The 20,785-nt window shown below is 33.8% G+C and overlaps 3 protein-coding genes across 5 annotated transcripts in view; 2 read left to right on the top strand and 1 right to left on the bottom strand.

Annotated features, from left to right (window-relative positions):
* The window catches only part of LOC117122151 (nucleoporin GLE1-like), a 12,191-nt gene extending 1,526 nt beyond the window's left edge, over positions 1–10,665 (top strand). Inside the window, exons 2-16 of one of the 3 annotated variants that reach the window (XM_033267657.1) lie at positions 931–1,088; positions 1,830–1,947; positions 2,517–2,726; positions 2,963–3,057; positions 3,636–3,805; positions 3,981–4,094; positions 4,774–4,905; positions 5,010–5,131; positions 5,272–5,484; positions 6,280–6,470; positions 7,295–7,424; positions 7,987–8,091; positions 9,212–9,294; positions 9,889–9,952; positions 10,107–10,665. In XM_033267657.1, the coding sequence (XP_033123548.1) occupies positions 931–1,088; positions 1,830–1,947; positions 2,517–2,726; positions 2,963–3,057; positions 3,636–3,805; positions 3,981–4,094; positions 4,774–4,905; positions 5,010–5,131; positions 5,272–5,484; positions 6,280–6,470; positions 7,295–7,424; positions 7,987–8,091; positions 9,212–9,294; positions 9,889–9,952; positions 10,107–10,175 (1,974 nt within the window). In that variant the 3' untranslated portion in view covers positions 10,176–10,665. The remainder of the gene's footprint in view (positions 1–930; positions 1,089–1,829; positions 1,948–2,516; positions 2,727–2,962; positions 3,058–3,635; positions 3,806–3,980; positions 4,095–4,773; positions 4,906–5,009; positions 5,132–5,271; positions 5,485–6,279; positions 6,471–7,294; positions 7,425–7,986; positions 8,092–9,211; positions 9,295–9,888; positions 9,953–10,106) is intronic. The other 2 variants (XM_033267658.1, XM_033267659.1) reach the window with 2 other exon arrangements.
* LOC117122152 (2-(3-amino-3-carboxypropyl)histidine synthase subunit 1-like) lies at positions 10,598–16,957 on the bottom strand. The gene is made up of 11 exons (XM_033267660.1): positions 16,839–16,957; positions 15,850–15,917; positions 15,258–15,327; positions 14,842–14,905; positions 14,500–14,621; positions 13,567–13,721; positions 13,140–13,258; positions 12,461–12,529; positions 11,780–11,936; positions 11,415–11,515; positions 10,598–11,058 (listed from the first exon to the last, which is right to left on the bottom strand). Exons 1-11 carry the CDS (start codon positions 16,945–16,947, stop codon positions 10,746–10,748), a joined length of 1,347 nt encoding a protein of 448 aa, XP_033123551.1. The 5' UTR covers positions 16,948–16,957; the 3' UTR covers positions 10,598–10,745.
* A 174-nt stretch (positions 16,958–17,131) lies between these two features.
* On the top strand, positions 17,132–19,234 carry LOC117122126 (small nuclear ribonucleoprotein Sm D3). Its single transcript, XM_033267603.1, has 2 exons — positions 17,132–17,599; positions 18,106–19,234. Exons 1-2 carry the CDS (start codon positions 17,287–17,289, stop codon positions 18,162–18,164), a joined length of 372 nt encoding a protein of 123 aa, XP_033123494.1. The 5' UTR covers positions 17,132–17,286; the 3' UTR covers positions 18,165–19,234.
* The last annotated feature ends 1,551 nt before the right edge of the window (positions 19,235–20,785 follow it).

Raw genomic sequence — 20,785 nt, forward strand, 5'->3', positions numbered from 1 at the left:
GCGCTTGGCGTTCCATAGAAATGACCGGCGGCTCAACTTGTCGGCGGCTCAACCGGTCATATAGGCGAATATGGCCCGGGTCGAAACGGCCGCCAGTCGATAAATATGGGCACGCATAGGCCCTTACTACTAATAATAACAACTAGCCTTTTTAGCCACATACAGGCCTACACCCTAAGTTTTATTATCTCTGTATTTTATCATTTCTCCACCCCTCCATTAATTAAGCATATAGCCTAGGCCCTAGGTCTATATGCCTGCTCTCATTTTGGTATAGGCCTAAGCCTTGCCAGCTATAAAATGAGCCACTTAATTAATGGAGGAATGGGAAAATGATTTTTAATTATAAATACAGATAATAAAACATACTACTAGCCTAGCTAGTAGTAGGGCAGAGGCCTATTTATGTGGCTAAAAAGGCTAGTTAGTAGTAGTAGTACTGTAGTAGTAAGGGCCTAGCTAGACTGTGTCAAGCATTAGAACAAAGCATATTTATTTAAGAAATCATAAATTATTAATAATGTCATGATGTGTAGTTTAATATGATTAATGCCTTTAGTTAGCAGCTAGTAGCCTAGCTTATAATAAAGGCCTACCAAGGCCCTCTATCTATAGCCTACTAGCTACTACTAAAACAAAGCTAGGCCTAAAAGCAAATGAATGATGCTGACAAGACACTTGACATGTGCCTAGGCCTAGTCCTATTAATGAGTTGTTATAACAACTCCCTGGTCTTACTTCTCTAAATATTATTTAACTTTATAATAATAATAATAATAATAATAATAATAATAATAATAATAATAATAATAATAATAATAATAATAATAATAATAATGTATTATTTGTCACTGGTACTTAAAGATGTCATAAGAATTGATGATTAAAAAAGAGATAAGTTAAAGGAGTTTCTTTATTTATTTCTTCCAGGAAATTTTGCAAGAGTCTACATCACCACCAACATTAAAAAATGTAACTGCACAGTTTAATATCTTCAGAACTGAAAATGTGGAGAAAGAACAACATCAAAACATAAATCAGAACAATTCCAGAGTAGATGATGACAGGCAAGATGATATATCAATTAGGTTAGTGGATTGCAACAGCAGATGAAGTCATCTGCAAATTATAATAAAAATAAGAACAGAAATACAGGTACTTAAATTAGTAACTGTCCTTTTTAGATATTGTACCAAGTGATGTTTAAAGCTGTCTATAATTTTTGAAAAGATAATCTGAAAATTTAAAGAAGTATACTCAATCAATACTGTATAGCTTACAGTACCAGTCTTCTCTACATTTCACTGAATGACATTTTTTCTAATAAAACTGAACTGTTTAAATTGTAATTAAAATTTGATAAGGTTTGTCATTAATGAGCAATTCAATGAGCTTTCCAAAATTTAATTATAAATTTGTGAGGTCTCACCACAAAATGAGTCTCATGGTTTTAAATCAAATGAGTAAATTACATAAGCTTTGAATGGCTTCCTTAGGAAAAGTAGATGTGGGCATCTAAAGTTTAGGTGTATGAGAACCACGTTTTGAGAAAATCGGCCTCAAAGATAAATTAACCTGTACAAATTATAGGACTAGAATTACAGAATATGCGTAGCAAACACTTTTTTAGTAAGAAAATTCACTTAAAAAGTACACAATCATAAAATATAAGTATCAAGAAATTATTCGGAAACATTAAAATCAAAATTTTTTAACAATTTTGACTGTGACCTAATTTGGTGAATATCTCAATATGAATTCATCAACGATGCGTCTCATTTGGTGGTGAGACCTCACATTTTATTAAATCCCTTCTATTTCATTCACAGTATATGTTCAGATGAAGCAGACCATGTATCTGAAATTAAAAATATTGCATTTCAACCGGCAAACCATGTTGAACAATCACTACAGAGTTTTGAAGACAAGTGGCAACAAAAAGCTGAGGTAAGAGAAGTCTTGATCATAATAAGGACAATCCTTTTTTTCAAAGGCATAGCTACATCTGAGCATCAGTGAACATAATAATTTGCACTTAAGAAAGTTATTGATTGGTTGAATGACAACTACAGATTTGAAATGAAAATTTCCGAGAACCAAACAACTACAACTGGGGGACACCCAGAGGCCAGGCATTTCGCTCAACTAGTTACCAGTGTTCATCTGCACTGGGACCAGAGCACGACCTTCTTATTGTAGTGAGCTAGCCTAGGCTAGTTTTTGAACAAAACAAAACGCCAAAACAAAATGAAAAAAAAAGAGGGTAAGGGCACATAAAAATCCAATGTTTTTTCTTGTAAGTAGAAGCACTTAAAAGAGGTGGATTTCCGGCAGTGAAGATTTTTGACATGTTGGCGGCGCTGCTTCAAAATAGACCCGATAAAACAGTGTATTGTCCCAAGAACAGATTTTTTTTTTTCCCCACTGGAAATTCCAAAGGCTAACAATATGAAAAATATACAAGTGTACATATGGTAAAAAATCAGTAATTACAGCAAATACTGATTTAATTGCAGGAAAATATAAAGAAAAGAAGAGAAAGTCAAGAGCAATACAGTAATCATCTATGGGACCAGTCAGTGAAACAAGTAGCAGTTCTCGAACAACATCAGAAAATTAAAACAATGCAATTGATGAAGAGAGTGAAGAAAATAGAGGAGGAAAGCAATGAGACAATACGCAAAAGATTACTTCATCAGAGAGAAAGCCATCAGCGTAATATTAAGGTACACTTCAGTTGTCCTAAGTAATAATCATTAATCGTTAATCATGAACAGTGACGACAATGAGTAAAAAATTTGAATATTTAATTTTATTTTTGTTTTTTAGCTCATTGTGGATCGTAACTTTTTTCATTTGCTATTTATACATTTTTTAAAACTAAATTTTCATCTTTTATAATTTGAAAAATATATGTCTTCATATTTGTTTATCTTGCCTAAATTTTAAAATCTCTTCACAGAGATTAGATGCTAAATTAAAGGAAGTAGAAGAGATGACTGAAGCTGAGGCTGTAGAGAGGAGGCGAGCAGAATTAGAGGCTGAGCGAAAGGCCAAGTAAAATAATACTCAAATTTAGAAATTTATATCCCAACTGGTGTCAAGTTGTCCCAAAACCTAAAGAATATTGTATAAGGCTGTTTAACTTTGCAATAGGAAGATATTATGGTCAACGTTAAGAGGAAAGCACATTTTTATCGCATTGTACATAGAAGTATTTACTAAATATATATGCAGAAAATGTTCTTTCAATGTACGTGTACTTGAGTTTTCTGGGACCTGTTCCCCAGATCCCCGCAATAATATTTGCTTTCTTTTCTGCAAAAAAAAAATCCAATTTCATCCATCACCACTTCATTTTCCTCCTCTGGTTAAGCGCATTGATAATGGTGTAGTGCGCAATCAGGGGCGGGTCTAGAATTTTTCTAATGGGGGTGGGGGGGACACAATATTTTCAGGATAAGTGAGTAGCACTAATTTCAATACATAATATTGATATGCATTAAAATTTTAAAATTTAGTGTCAAAACCAAGTTTGGGGGTGGGGTGAGGGGCTACGCTCTCCTCCCCCATGTGCTCCCCTACGGGATCCATGCCAGGCTATTTTGTTAAATATTTTTCTATTTTATTAACAGAGCTGCAGAAGCCAAGAAGCATTTGGACAGTATGAATCTTGTTCACAAACAAATCAAGGAATGCTTATCAGCACTGACTAAACTTATTGCAGGGTGTAAACATAAGGATATACTTAAGAATGATCTCAAAGAAATTATAGAATATGCTACGAAATTACGAGATAGAGCAGGTAATTTGATTTAATTATTATAAAGTGGCACGCAAACATACCCTTACAATATATATTTATACATAATCGGTGCAATATGTATACAAATATTTCCTTATTTTTCACTCTCAATTAAGGTTGTTATTAACAAGACCATATCATTGTATTTACTCTCTTTTCTGATTCTATTTTTCAGACAGCTTGATAGCTAGAGGTGCTACAGAGGGTGCTACCCGAGGGTTAGTTGATGATATGATCGGTATAATAATGGAAGTAAAAAAATGTTTAGAGAAAGCCAGTCTTGTCTCTGGTGAGTATTAAACATTGTAATGATAACAAAATAATTATAGAAAACATCTTCCTTCCCAATCTATGGAAATAATTTTTTTTTTTTAAATTTTAGGTTTATCCCCAATATGCTCTTGTGATTTGATCTGTTCATGTGCATTTTTTTATTCTGTATTTTTAAAGAGCATATTAAATAAATCAAATCAAATCAATTAATAAAAGCATAAATTATGCCGTTTTTATATTGTACACCTTGTGTTTGTGTATTTTGCTAAAATAATACCGTAAATCAAAGATCTTATGAACACAAGATGGCGTTCTCCTCGATTTACGGGTAACAAATAGAAGGTCGATTTGGCACAGAAAAGTAATCAGTTTTGTGAGAGGGCATCCTAGTCGTTACCATGGATCTGAGATAGGGTGTTCGCGGTAGTTAAAAAGTTCGTTAAAAAGTACGTTAATTTGTTTCTTATGTTCTAAAGAGAGGGCGCATTGTAAATCGGACGCTTCTAATTGTTACGCGTAAACGTAAAGTTGCACGGCATACGCTATGATCAGAGCGGTCAAGGTTCAAAAGTTTTCAATTTTGCAAGAGGGCACCATTCATGCGTTATTACAGAATTTGCACACGTAAATTGTGGAGAACGTTATCTTGTATTTATAAGATCTTTATAAAATCCATCATTTGTTTGTAAATATAGCTGAAGCTGAGCGATTAAGTCAAGAAATTGCAGCAAAGAAAAAGGAAGAAGCAGCAAAGGCAGTCCCCCCTCCTACTACTACTTCTGCTGCTACAACTGTTCCAAGTTCTGCCACCACCCAAGCAACTACTGGTAATATAAATCATTCCTCTTTAAAATGTTTACAGCAATATGAACTTTGACATAGTGTAATGTCTATCAGGTCTTGTAACTAATCAAAATGTCTTCCTTTTAAGTTGCAGGAGTTTTGAATGTCCATGTTAGTGATGAATCGCGTAAACAATATGAAGAAGTTTTGACTAAGTTGAAAGAAGTAAGCAACTATTTTAAAGAACTCAAAGAGTCCAAGGACCAAAGAGTAAGTAAGACAAAACTGCCACCCACTTTATTAACTAGGCTGGTGAAATTGAATTTAGTAAAAGCATGACTATTTCAAGTAAAAAAATTGTGAAATATGATACATTTTACTGTAATTATATATTTTTCATTTTCTGTTAGGTAAAGAAAATTCGGTTTGGTTTACACAAAGCTGTTAATACTCCGGTGAATGCGGTGTCCGACCTGTCAGGCTCTCACCTCAAGGACAAGTTGAATAAACTGGTTCGACTTCTCTCTGGGCAAATGGTTGAAGTCTCAAGCCAGAGAATCTCAGCTATCGCTCATCCAGGAGGTGTTATGTTTTGTAAAGACTTATTGGCCAAAAAACTTGTGGTAAGATCATCGGTGCCTACTGTATTATCTATTTTTTGTAATCGGAGAGAATGGCGAGTTAAATGGCCGGGTGGTTAAGGCAGGGATGCCGCAAGCTACAGCCATAATATCGGTGCTGGTTCAAACAGTATACGCATCTACTGTATGATTCTGGAGGTGGAACAAGTCTTCTCGAATAAGAACAGACGAGAGTAGCTGGTACCGGTCTATCGGGCAGCTCAGACACGAAGAGACTCTTAGGGGAGATTGAAGTTTCTGAATAAGCTATTTATAGTCCACACTTTGAGTGCTCCACACGTAGCATTATATAAATGCTGCAATGTATAAGAATACTATTATATATTGTATGTGATTTCAAGGTGATGTGCTATTTTTCACCTGAAATAATAATAGTACTGTATATTGAAATAATAATAGTACTGTATATTGAAATAATAATAGTACTGTATATTGAAATAATAATAGTACTGTATATTGAAATAATAATAGTACTGTATATTGAAATAATAATAGTACTGTGAATTATATTATTAATACTACTGTAAATTAAAATTAATTTATAATACATGAATTTATACAAGGTCTCTATACAAAATTCAACCAATCAAAATAAGTGAAAAATAAAAACATACACAAATAAATAATACACCAAGCTAACACCCAGACTGAAGTACAGAGTTACACAGTCTACATAATTGCTTTGTATATTGTAGATTTATTATTGTAAATAATATATTTAAATATTATTATGTAAATATTTTATCACCTTTAAATTTTCGGAAACTTTTTATTCAGAAACAAGGTGATGAACAAGTATCTTCTAATCATGAATCAGCTTTTGTGTATGCTGCCCTCACAGTAGCAATTATGTGCGAGTTTCCGGATATGCGTGATTTGATCCTGGCATACTTCTACGAGACCTGCCCGTATCTTATACCATACTATATTCCCAAGGAAGAATCACAATCCTCAGAGGACTATTTTAAGTGAGTGTAACATTAGTCTTTGAAATCTGTCTCTTGATTGGTATTATAATTATTGTATTAAAGTGAGGCCGAGACAGGCCGAAATTGATTTTTGAGTATTAATACAGCCTTAAACAGTAAAATGAAAGTTATAAAATGGTTAAAGAATCATTTAAATTAAAACATAGAGTTGTTTAAATGGCAGTATTTGAAGACGACCACCAAATCCTTAAGTTGTTTTAACATTAAAAATGGTGCAATTGGAAACATAGCATAATGCAGGGGTTCTCAACTATATAGGAATAGGGGCCAAAATTGTTCATTGAATAAATTTGGCAGGAGGTGTACCTTGGCGCATAACACCCATCCGAGCGCCACAGGTGCGAGCTGAGGTAAAGGGTATGGGAGGGGTCCCTCCGCAATTATAAATATTTTGAAAATAAGCACTAGACGCTAATACAGGGCATCTTCACCTAAAACATCAAGCAAGCAACTGTGCAAGAGGCGGAAAGTTGGCATGTTTATGATTTCTTTTATTTGCTGTTTTCTGCAATAGTTCTTCCGATTTGATTGATTAAATCTCTCCAATTTGTGGGGTAAAACTATTAATGCAAAATGATTAAGGTTAGGAATCTAGGCCCATGCCCAACGGAAAATATTATTTTCAGATCATTCTCACGTGCCGCATAACACACGCGCGGGCAAGAGATGGCCTGTGGGCTGCCGGTTGAGAACCCGTGCCATGTTTTATAGACATATAAAGATTTTAAAATTTGTGACATTCCAACACAAATATTATCCTCTCCTAGAATATTTTGTTAATTACTATTAATGTATTTTTTAAGGACTCTTGGTTACCAGCATGATAGTGATGGTACGGCAGAAAAACAGGATAAGTTCTTGAGGAGAATGTCAGGATATACACGTCTGTTTGCTTCTATCATCATTACACAACCAATCCAGGGAACACAGCATGTATGTAGAAACACCAGTAATAAAATAGAAACAGTAATGATGGTGATAATAGTAGTACTGTAGTAACATTATTGGCCATCCCTATCTTCTATGATTTAACATGGAGAGCTGCCTGACAGTAAACCTGTTTTTACTTTTGAGCAATCCAGTCAAGTTTTAATGACTTGCATTTCTATCTTGTAATCTTGTTTGTCTTTTTTTTCTATATTTATGAAATAAATTATTTGCCTATGATATATATATATATATATATATATACTGTCTCTTATACACATCTAGATGTGTATAAACATGATTATTATTTTTATTATTATTATTATTATTAGCTCTGATGAGAAGCTCTAGAAACACTCAGCTGATTGATTAATAGATATTTTTTAGCTCTACTGCCTCTATTATACTGCCCTCATGAGGCTGATTGATTAATAGATCTTTTTTAGCTCTACTGCCTCTATTACACTGTCCTCATCAGAGCTTTCGAGATTACAATAACTTGTTTTACAAAGGTGTGACTACAGTATTTCCAATCCATTATTATGTGATTGTAATGATTTTATTTTAGGCACACCCACTTGGCGTTGATGCAGGTTGGAATTTTGTATCAAACATGCTGTCGTTGGAACCGCAACCTGATATCACAGCAACAGTACTATTTGACTTTTTGCAGGTTTGTTACAATTCATTTTAAAAGGGTGGGCTGGAGTGTTCCCTCTCCTATTTTTAGGGGACCCAGTATTAGAGTTTCAACCATTCTAATCTCTTATCTAAATTATTTCACAATTGGTTAAATGTTTTGGCTGCTGCAGGATGGGGGAGTATGGGGCGGTGAGCAGTGCCCCTTTCACCACTTCCTCAATCCGTCACTGCAACATAAATTGAAGGATGAGCTGAACTAATTAAAAAAAAAAAACATTTTATTGCATGTACAGTGTAGTCCATGTCCAACAAATGTAATTAATTATATTCTGTTTGTTAATTGTAATCTGTTAATACATTTTATATTTATATTGTTTTATTTTCCAAAGTTGTCATAGTAGCAGTAGTTCTGACACTCTAATCCTCACTACTAGTATTGCTATACATTGTCAACTGAGAATAAACAAGGTCGATGTGCTCTCCCTCCCCTCACCCCACTAAGTTTTTTAAAAAATGAAATAAGGACAATTTTAATCAAATTTAGGTCCGTGAGTAGTTCCTCTTCCAACCATCTAGAGGTGCCATAATATGTTCTTACCTCAGCCCCAACCATGGTGGGGCTGAGGTGGTCTAGACTCTCTCCCCCACCCCCCTATTTTGAATTCCTCGATCCGCCACTGTTAACTTAACCTGACTACTACAGTGCATCTAGTCAAGGACTTCACTGTTCTGATTTCCCGTCATTATCTTTATCTTGGAATGTACTGCTACTGTGTGTCAGTATTAACTTGGTCTACTTGTGCCTAACCTGCTCTATTCAAGAAAACTAAACCTAAAAAATAAGGCTACACCTAGCTAGTTAAGCCTAAGATACAAACATATTATTGAGAACATATTCAATCATTCATACTCAAATATAATCATTTTACAGCCCAAGTAATTTGCTTGCTAGAACATGCTTTCTGGTGAAAAAAAATGAAATTTGTGGAAAATGTCCGATTGACCATGTTAATTCTCGCGCACAATATGTCTAATCAAGGCTCTGCTATTGCATAATATGAATTTTACATCAGTTTTTACTGTACTGTGGTACTGAACGAGTGCTACAGTACGTCTTATGATTTGGCATTCATATTTACTTTATATCTTAGGTTGCAGGATCCACTATGCTACAGATGTACGGAAAACAATTCCACAAATTACTACACATTCTCTATCAAGACTTCTTCCCAAAGTATGTTGGATGCATCTTCATTATTTTTCTTAGGCTAAATTAGGGGTCATCAACTATTTTTTTTTATTGATGGCTACCTTAATATTCTAATACAATAGCAATATGTATTATTTGGGGGAATTACTGGATTGTTGTGAATACTACCATTCCATGATTTTTGTAGTAAAGAATCTATAAATCAGTAAATTGTTGTATGTATCATACTGTATATGGAAAGGTACAGTAATGTATTCTTTGATTTTTTTAATGAATTATGAATTTTTTAATGAAATATATAACTGCAATCTATACTTTATGTTGTTATTTTGATTAAATTATAATTGTTATACTAATTTCTATTAATCATGAACTATTTATTGTTTATTATATATATATTACCATTTATAAAACAATATAACATTTATTTCATATTGAAGCAATTACATCACAATATATTGTTTTGTAATTTGCTGTTTGTTCTTCCACCTTCATTTTGAATAATAATAAAGTTTATAAAGACAGTTGGCAATATTAACCAACCTCACTTGATACTGTGTCACTATTAAGTTTTTTACGACAAAATGTGGTGGTTTTTTTTTGTTTTTTTTTAAATAGAATTGAAGCGGTGAAAGGACAAGGTGGAGGAGGGCCGGTAATGCGACTGAGAAACTTTTTGGAAGTATGTTAATTATATAAATTATATTATCCGATATGAGATATAATTTCTCTATCTAAATATAATTTAACCAACACCCATTCAAAGTGCTGCAATTTATATTAATCTAAAAAATATATAGGTTATATATATTTCTCTACTATTACTTTCTTTTCAGGAATGCTTGAAGAAGAATCATATTCCTGCACCTAAAGGGTTGTTGCCACCACATTTCTGGAGGACATAGGCCTAGGTGAAGATTTTCAAAGATAAGAGAACAACATGCAAGAAACTGACGGTCTGGCAGGATCCAGCACCTGTCTTTAAATTGTTTCTGAATAAAAGAATTTGTGGTTTGCGACATTAACAAACATACACACAACATAGGTTTATGTCGATGGTATGTGGAGTTCAAACAACAAATTAGCTTTTTCAGAAAAATAATATTGTGCCAATGTTTCGTACTTGGCAAATTTTGTTTTAATACAGGAAATGAATGAAGTATTAAATTATTAAAATAGTGTATAAATTAATTCTAATGAAAATTAATGAATTCATTAATTTGAATATTTTTTTAACAATTTTTAGTAAAGTACTGTATTGGGAGAAACTTTTTTATAATTTTTTAAAAGGATGCAGACGGAGAAGTATTCAACACACCAAACAATATTGAATGTATATTTAATATTTATGTCAAAATTAATAAAATTAACATTTTAAAATGTTTGTTTCACCTTTTTAATGGTAATGTAGTGGTTTTTTGTTTTGTTTTTTTTTTGCTATACATGTACATCATGATTGCTTATAGAACATGACTTCACTTTACAACATCACTGTTCACCTTGCAACATGAATCAGAGTTTTGTTGGTTAGTACCACCACATTCTTGAGGTGATGATGTTACACGTACTGTTGTTTTCTTAGTTTTTCTGGCTGGCCTAGCAGGTCTATGAGCTTCATTATTAACAGTCCATGCACCAAGACCTGAATTACTATAGTAGTCCATTGGGTAGGTCTCCTGCCATTCAACGTCTTTGAGAACAACTGAAGCTTCGTAAGGCGTAAGAAGTGGTTTATCAAACGCAAAGCCCCAATCAATTGACAATCGTGGACATGCTACTTGCACCCATCTGCAAGAAACAATTTAAACAGAACCTGAACTAATACCAAACTAATACATTGTACATTGTTTACATTTCTCTTTCCAGTGATCCAACTCCCATTGCAATGTACATGTCAGTATTCTGTATTCTATTTGATTCCCACAGATATTAGCCAGTTATGTATAATATTGAAGATGAAAAATAATCAGAAATTAATATAGATATTCACAATAACAGATCAAGTATTTAAAATATAGCAGCCAGAGACTGAATTTTAAATTCTATATTAACTACAATAGAACCACTATTATGGTGACAACATTGGGACCCAACAGAGGGGTTTTACTGAAATTAACAACTAATTATCATCAAAGTTTACTTACGCATCAACATCTTTAAATAATTTCAACTTGTCAGGAAAAATTTCAGATAAAAGAACAAGGATGTGTTCCAAACCACATGATTTTATTCTTTCTTCCAGATGCTAAAAAAAAGAACATTTATATATAGGTTTATTGTTATTTGTATTTGTTAAAGAAACAATTATTTGGGAACGTACTGAGCATTCAGTACTATAACATGTCAAGTAGGGCAAACATAGATTCGGATTCCACGTCATTGGAATTACAAAATTATTGTTACATACTGTTTGTCAAAAAAACATACCCATATACAGTAATTCAGACCTTAATTATCCTGGGAGATACCAAGTAGTGTTTTATTTCTTTGTGACCTTTAGCCTCCATACCTGTAAAACCTTTGGAGCACCCTGTCTGCCTAGTGTGCCCAGAATGAGCCCAAATTTCTTTGCATTTCTGGCTTTAGCAATGGCTGACTGACGTATACTATGCATCCGTTCTGTTTCATAATATTCTTGTGAGAACACCTTACTGTAAGGATCATATCTGCGATGAAAAAAACGCAATTTAAGTATATGCACTGTAAAACACAAGTGTAGAGATGTTTGGAAAAGTGAAAGAATACAAAAACAAAGTCTCCAAGAAACGCCACATTTTCTCCTGAAATTTGAATTTTTCCTGGATTTCTCCAGGATTTTAATAAATGTTCACAACTAATGCTTAGACTAAGATAATTTTTCCCGTTCTTATAAGAATAAGGCAATAAGGCAGTCATAAGATTTATTTGTAACATTCATGGCAGCTAGAACATTAACAGTGACCCAAACCTGAACAAACCTCTTGTTTTTTATAGTAAAAATGGGGATAAGTTTGTGTATGTGTGCACACGGTTTTGGCTATTACATACGTCGCAAACCTCTGTCAGACCTGCACAATGAATCACCAGGAATTTGACTTCCACAACTTGGGACCCCTGAACGTTAGAAGATGTTAACTGTCCATAAAATTGTCTTCACCTTGGATGAAAATATTCCAATAATTCTACCAAGATTTCTATAGTTTACACATACCTGTATGCCTTGATACTAGGATTAGCTATCATAATGGCTTCTAAATGGAATCGTCCATCACCAAGGTATCTAAATTAAGAAATAAAACAAATGTAATGTCAGAGAGATATAATTACTAATATCACATTTACCAGTATTTGTAGCATAGAAAAAAATATTCAAAATTTGATCAACTATGTATTTTAATGTCTAGTGTATACTTGCCTGGCTAAAACTATTTTAGCCGTTTCGATCGATCTATTTAAGTATGCATTTACACAATGCTGTGGGAAATGTATAAATGAAAACTTACTGTGTAACATATTACAAATATAAAGAGAAAAACACCATATTGCATTAAAATTATAAACTCTACTTGGCCAAGCTGTTAGTATACAGCTACATTTACTGCTATTCAAACATCTACACTCTAAAGTATTTCATATTTGTGGAGGACATTTCAAAAACCAAAACAAATTGGCGTGGAAAATCACTAAAAAAATAGTGCTCAGAACTGTAACTACTGCTTAATACATTGAGAGAAGGTGAATGTCTAATTTTCTGCAAAAAACTGCGCAGTAATCAGCCCTTATTTTCCAGAATGAGCGGACAAAATTCTAGGCCTAATTTTTGCGCGGGGGATATATTCCCAGCAGCCTTTTTTTACAGTCTGGTAAAACTTCTGAAATATATGACTCACATAACAGCATCCACTTCCTGGAGTTGAGCAGCAGTGCATCCTAGGATTTCTCCAGGTGATAATGGCTTGCTCTGTGGAACTTGGATCTTGTACTTGTCTTTCAATTGAGAACAGGAAGCCTTGGAAAGAAATAAAACGTAACAAAATTAAGCAATTGAACTCTGACCTACAACAGCTAACCTAAAATCATTTGTAATATTCAGCACTGCAATTTTATGCAGACGGAGTGATATCTGCTGAGCTATTTGGGAAATGTAGGCAGCAGCTATGACAGTGGGGAAGGAGGAATGACAGGGGGATTATGCCTTGCCCAACCACACTCTGTGTAAGCCACATCAGACCTGGGGCATGTATATATTATTATTATAAAAATTAGAGCACTCTAACATTTATTAATGAATAAAAATAATTATAAATAATATCTTACTTGTAGAGCAGCAACAAATTGAATTGTACTAACAAAGGCTAAGGAGGTGCCAACTTTGAAGTTCAACTGGATAGTTTCAATAAAGTGAATTGTGTCAATTTTAATATCCACAAATACATACAACATATTTATGGACTCGGTTGCATTTATTGGAACTATAAAAAACAAAAAAAACCACACAAACCCAATAAATAAACCAGCAAACAAAAAATTGGTACGAGAACATAATCAAAATCAATTCATTGAAAAGAGTACAGTAGAATATATAAGCTGTATATTCTGGTACAGTATGGTGTTACATATAACCAGAAGCCTTAAGAAAAGAACTAAACAGGTTAAATCCCTCAGAGGCCAATTGAAACCGAGCACAACAATTTCTTCTTTTTTACCATGAAATTGAACTATTGAGAATTTAAAATAGCTACTTTTCTAACGGTTCTGGTATAAAAGATGATAAATTGTATAGTAATTTAGGCTTAAGGATTAAAGTACTGCACACATCAATCACTATGATCTCCATCACCAACTCTCTTTATTCTATAATCTATAGAAACCTATAGCCAGGCATTCACTGTGACCGGCGGTCACCTGCTGACACGCTTCTATGTAGAACCATGGAGGAATTGGCTAATTCCTCCATGGTAGAACGCAACGCCACGAGCACAATGAATCGTTTTTAATGACGATCAGTTCAGACTGACGCCTACAATCACCAGATAGAGTTAGAGTCATCCTTCGACGCAGTGTGTGCCTGGCTTAAGGTATAAATAAACATCAAGTAATGTTTATAATTGACCCCTACAATACACAACCTTATTTGTAAGACATCAGACGAACAATACCACATGATGTAAGTTTGTCAAGGAACCTCTTATTTGCATCATTTGCAAATTCCCACACCACAAATTCTAATAAAAAAACAATCTGACTTACTGAGGCAACTGTGTCCATAGTGAACCATCATATCTGCATCCAAAGCTCTCGCTGTGAAGTCATCCACACAGCAAGCACCATACGTTACATCACCCATGATTAACGTTTCAGCATCTGTGAATCTAAAAATAGCCTTTCTTTATGTGTCTCATTCCAATATATATGTATAATGATGCAATGGTCAAAATTATACATTTGTTGGGCATATTGTTTTAAGAGATTATTGTAGAACTAGTAGTATTTAAGGAATAGAAGAATCCCTATGTAAAAGTATAACAAATGTACTTTTCATTTATTCAATAACAATGATAACATAGGTTTAGATATTAATGAAAAACCAACCTTTCAATGATATCTGCTATGGTACATGCAAATATCAACAATCCTTCAGGAAACTGAAGAGCCACTGAAATAATTAATTGATAGGAGAAATATGAGTATTTTAAGTATGCACAAAATATAAATATTTAATGCTTTAAAAAATATACAATGGACCATTCCACAAAGATCACTCCTTTGAAATTGTTGCTAAGATCCCACAAAATGACAGCCACTCATAGAGTAGCATGGCTGATTGTGCACCATGCCTCCTATTGAATAACACATCATGACAAGTCCATTGTGAAGTTTGCCTGACACTCTAAAAAGGTCCACTGGGGATTTAAGTTGAAATCTTTAAATATCAAAAAGAGTTCATTCAATGATCAACTACATCAAAACCTGTAGAAACACTTGCATTTAAGAACAAAATTATTCACCTCTTTTGGCTTCAAGTGATTTAATTCTCCATAATGTCTTGTGAATTTCAAAATTGTAGTTACTGGGAAGCTGAAAATAAAGGCACATACTTAATAAAAAATGAATTGAAAATGTAAAATATGAGCAAAATATGATAGTAAATACAGTTAAATTCGAATAATTTCTAAGTCATCTTATTTTCACACCAAATTGTTGTGTTTTCCATTAATTAACGATCTGTAAGTCAAATTGTATCTAAGTCAAATAATTTTTAATGTCCTTTTGAATTCAACTTGGGAAGTTCAACTGTAGTTACTGACAATATAATCTTACTTTTCTCGGAGTAACACAAAGTATGTTTTCTGCCAGTCTCCAACGTGACTAAAATAAAGTTCTGCCAGTAACATAGTTTTGTGTGACAAATTTGTGTGATGTGTCTATATATGGGCATGATGATGATGTCATACAACCAAATACACTATGGGCATATCACATTTATCCCATTGCAGACTCCTTTTCTATTTGCTATTTATTCCCAGAGGAAGCTAGTTTGAGCTCATGTTTCAGTATGTTACAAAGTAGTCTATTCTATAAGTAACTTGTTTTATTCACCTGCAATATAGCATCATTAATATCTTTGTTGTTTAAAATCTCTTCTGGGATTTGGTGACCTGTTCTAGCTGTAAAAATGAGAAACATTTAGTAAAACCAAGCACAAATAGGCTTACTCCAGTAGTACAGTATGTACAAACTGCTTAACTATTATAAAGATCTTTAAGTTGTTCTACAGATCCTATTGTAGTGTCCTTCCATAAAATATATTTGTTTCAAATTATATAATAATAATAATACTAATAATAATAGAAGTTATAAACAGTCAATCAAACGACCGGGGTGCATTCAAGGGCAGATTCAAGATATTTCTGGCAGGAACCTTTTCATTTCAATAAATACAAACATACCGTACATAATAAAAACAGAGGTTAAAAATTTAAAATACCAAAAATACAACACACATAATTAATATACTCAAGACAATAGCTAATATTAACCATATTAATAGTAAATGTAAAACATGAGTTGCAGGAAGTGAAATCAAATTGAGTTAATAATTGAGACTAATTGCACATTTTGATGACGTAAGGTGAATAAATAGTAAATATAAAACATGAGTTCCAAGAAAACATACTTGAGTTCTTCACACTAAGTTGACATCATTTCTGTCAAGGCCTACCCTAAACTAAACAATAGGCCTATAATATTGCACATTCATTGATAAAAAAGAGATTCATTGCACATTCTTATGGAGTATGGGATGAATGACTTTAGATATCTACCATACATTGCCTACTGCCGAGAAAGTCCTATGCTCTCCTTGCTAGGCCTGACCCTATTTAGGTGACCTGCCCTCTTCTACCAGTCAATGGGGCATGGGCTGTGGGAGTGACTCGCGACGCTGGGACCCCGGCCCGGGTCGAGAAGGCCTAGCCTAGCCTAGCCGAGCGATTTGCCTTTTCGTTTGATAAGTTGCTGATGGACCTAACCTAGTCTATACAAAAATTAAAATATTTGAGGTCATCATATCTATTAGCAATTGTTACCCTTTTTACTAGTGTAATGCTTAGTTGTTGATGTTTTGGCCGATATAACATGCGGTCCTTCTTCGCCACCTGCGTTTGTTTTGGTGGCCATCTTGTATTTTTGTATCATCCTTTAAGTCACTAATTATATATTTTATATAATTTTATGAAAAAAACATACAAGTATAAATTTCTAAATTAATAAAATATGCTTGTTAAACTATAATTATGATATGTTATTTCCTTTTGTATTTATTTTAGTAATGAGTAGGAATATGTCTAGAAACATATACATTTCGTTTTAATAAGTGGAGTTGTAGAGCGTTGAACAAACGAACAACGAAAGGGACGCGCTTGCTGCGGTGAATACAAAACAAGAAAATTTTATGTTTGAGAATTATCGTTAAAAATCATTTATATTTAGATCACATCTAGAATTTTCAAGTAATATTTTCAGAAGTACTCAACAATGTCGATCGGTGTACCAATAAAGGTTTTGCATGAGGCTGAAGGTCATGTAATTACATTGGAAACAAACACAGGTGAAGTTTACAGGGGTAAGCTTATTGAAGCTGAAGATAACATGAACTGCCAAATGTCGAACATTACTGTAACGTTTAGGGATGGCAGAGTAGCTCAACTTGAACATGTATTTGTAAGGGGCAGTAAAATAAGATTTCTTATCTTACCGGACATGCTGAAAAATGCCCCAATGTTCAAAACAAAGCAGAACAAAGGTGCCGGGGCAGGTAGAGGAAAGTCTGCTATTCTCCGTGCACAGGGTGAGTACCTCAATGCATTTGTTTTACTGTACATTTATTTATCATAGGGGGAGGGGCCTGCGGACAGTGAAGGTAATTGGGAGGTTTGTGAACAAATTATTTACTACATTCCTACTGTTCTTAGGCCTACAACTACTAGGCCTAGACTACAATACCTACCTCTGCATTGCTTTCTAGACAAATAGAATAATAATCCAATTTTTCCTAAGGCCGTGGCTATGCTTACGCCGAAGTGATAGGAATCCCAACGCACTGATTGGTCGACTTGCCTTTACCCAAACCTTAAAAGTAAATTTCACTATCTTATGCACAACATCTCGGCGTAAGCATACTTTAGCCAGCCAAGCAAGGTGCTATGTTTTCTTATCAATTCAAAGATTGAATTGAAATGTGGTTCAACCCATCTTATTCTTAACCATAGACTAGTTTACATGCAATAAGTTTTGAAATAATATTTCATGGTTATTATTTATTTGCTATTTGATTAAAGTTATTTTTTTTAACAGCTGCAAGAGGAAGAGGCAGAGGAGGAGGAAGAGGAAATGTTTTTCAAAAGAGAAGATAGTGAAAGAAGGAAAAAAGGACAATTTTTCAATAAGTTTACCATTATGATGTGATGCCCTAAGCAGAACCTAACGAGAAGAGACGCAAAGTAGATCATGATATGGAGATGGCTGAGAGTAGTGTAATCACTATCAGTACAGTGAATCTGCTGCTGAACCAAGCCATGGAATTGTGTTCATACTCTGTAGAGAAGAAACATCAATAGGGCAGAACAGGAGAAGGAACTATCATTTCTCACACCACAAACTAACACAAAGTAAAGTACAGTAGTTTTTCATTGCATTGGTCAAGGATTTTTATATTCTTTACTATCACAAAAAAAATCTGTAAAAACAAAGCCTGTACTACTTGAGTGTATTTTTTTTCATGAACTGACAGACTGCTTCTGTGTTTTTGTGGTGTGAGCAACGATGTAGTCCGCTTCTCTATTTATTGGTGTATGGTCATTCTTGGATTGATCTTCGTGTCAGAGATGCGCTTACAACAAAAGCTCAAGCTTTTAACAAATTACTTGCAATTTTTAGTAAGTCCGTACTGTATAAATCATTTTTAAAAAATTGTTTTTCCTGCAGAAAATATGATGTGATAGTTACTACAATTACTCCTTCCAGAATTTTTTCCGTTTACTTTTTAATTGTATGTAATGAACAGGCATAGTATAGTACAGTATGTACAAAGTACAATCGAGCAAGACTTGGAAATATGTGCATACAGATTGCCATGTGTGTTTAATAATGACTGTTTGGGTTGTGAGAAGGAAAAATTGAGTACTGTACAATGATATGCTTAGTTTGAATGTACAGTACAGTAGAAAAATCAGATGGTGCCCTGAAATTGTTGTAGCTACCAGGGGTAATTCTATTGTTTGTAGGCATATTGGCAACACTTCAATCAATCCATCATCTGCTTTAAATGTGTAGAAGAAAGTGTAAAAAGTGTTCTGTTGATATTTTTTATCTGTTAACATTGTTTATACAGTAGTTGGGATCGGGTTGTAATAATATTGTATGCCAAGAAAATATGATCAGTTTCATCTAAATTTGTTTTAAATAAAATCATATCTTTTAGAAACCTGAGTAGTTTTTCATTTCAAAGTGTGCCTCCAACAAATATATATTGTATTGCAATGTGCACTGTGTGTTTTGCTATGCAATTTGTGCGTTTATTTTAATAAATACTGATGCATAACAAGTTGTTTTGCCCAATGCTCACTGACCCATAGTATCAAAAATTAAACTGGTAAAAACCTGAATTTGCCTATCCTTGAAGATGTATTGTCTTACTATATGCAAAGTACCCAAAAAAAAAACATTTTTGAAATGAACTTTCTAATTTTGATGTAACATAAATAATCAACTTATTAAACATAGAAATTTACCCATAATTTTACAGCAAAAAGTAATAGAAACACTTCCAGTCACTAGTGTGTATTATTATTTTTATTAATTTTTTTTAATTCAATAATTTCTATGCTTAAGTTGATAATTTGTATGTTATTGCAAAAATAAAGTTAATTTCAAATTTTTTTTTAATGAACTTTTGTCATTTCAGGGGATAATACATCTTAGTGTTGGAGTTCACCTTCACTAATCACAGGGGTTGGAAGTCTCCCAGAAATCAGGACTGACTCCTGCAAGCAAGAATATCCCAGTAAATAACCCATCTTCCACAAATTTATAAAATTTGCATGCGTTTACTATGGATTAGTGTCCATGACAAAATAAAATTAAATATGTTCAGAAATTAATTCAACCAGATCTCCTGGGAGGGATTTCTTTCAACTTGGAACGCCTGTAATCATCACAAATATACTGTGTTAACAGATAGGCGTTACACAAGCTATATATAAACAGCAAAAATTAAATATACAGCAGTATATTTTTCACCAAGGAGTCAAAAATTATATTTTAAAAGGGCTCACAAATATTTACCCAAAAATTTCAATACAGTAATAGGAATCAATGACATGCCAAAACTACCCAAGTATAGCGGTAGTTCATGGGGAGAGTTTATGGCTTAGTATGGCCCAAATTGTGCTTTAGACCACAATATTAGGGAATGGCAATCAAAATAAGGGTATTTTCCCTCCCCCTGGTGGGACCACTATTATCTAAACACCAAACTTTAAAACCAATTGTACTTGTACAAACTCATTAATGTAATGTGGTTGGATTTATAGATCGCTTTATACCAAAGTCTCGCACAACTTTCTTCCACTCTTAAGGAGATACCCAGTAAACCGGTACCAGCTGTCGGTTCGTAATAGAGGCTGTGTGACGCAGTGCACCGGGGTAACCCCCAGTCGTCTCGAAAGTTCTACAGTGCTTGTTCTTTATACAGTAGTAAAAATGAGCAATTATGTATACTGGGTGTATAGTCCTTATTTGAGAAGACTTGTTTCACCGCCAAAACGTTAGGCGAGCGTGCCATTCAAACCAGCACCGATATTATGTCTGTAGGTTGCAGCGCCCTTGCCTTAACCGCTCGGCCATACTTGCGCCAAGTTCAGTACATTCCTCTCTGCTATTTTTTTTGTGTATATTTTTTACCTCGCAACACTTACTGTACTACCTAAACAGCACTTATATATGTTATGATGATAAATAAATAAGGCACTCAACA

This window comes from Anneissia japonica, unplaced genomic scaffold, assembly GCF_011630105.1.
Source record: "Anneissia japonica isolate Jap-2015-1 unplaced genomic scaffold, ASM1163010v1 scaffold288265_len830512_cov201, whole genome shotgun sequence".
In the NCBI taxonomy this organism is placed as follows: domain Eukaryota; kingdom Metazoa; phylum Echinodermata; class Crinoidea; order Comatulida; family Comatulidae; genus Anneissia; species Anneissia japonica.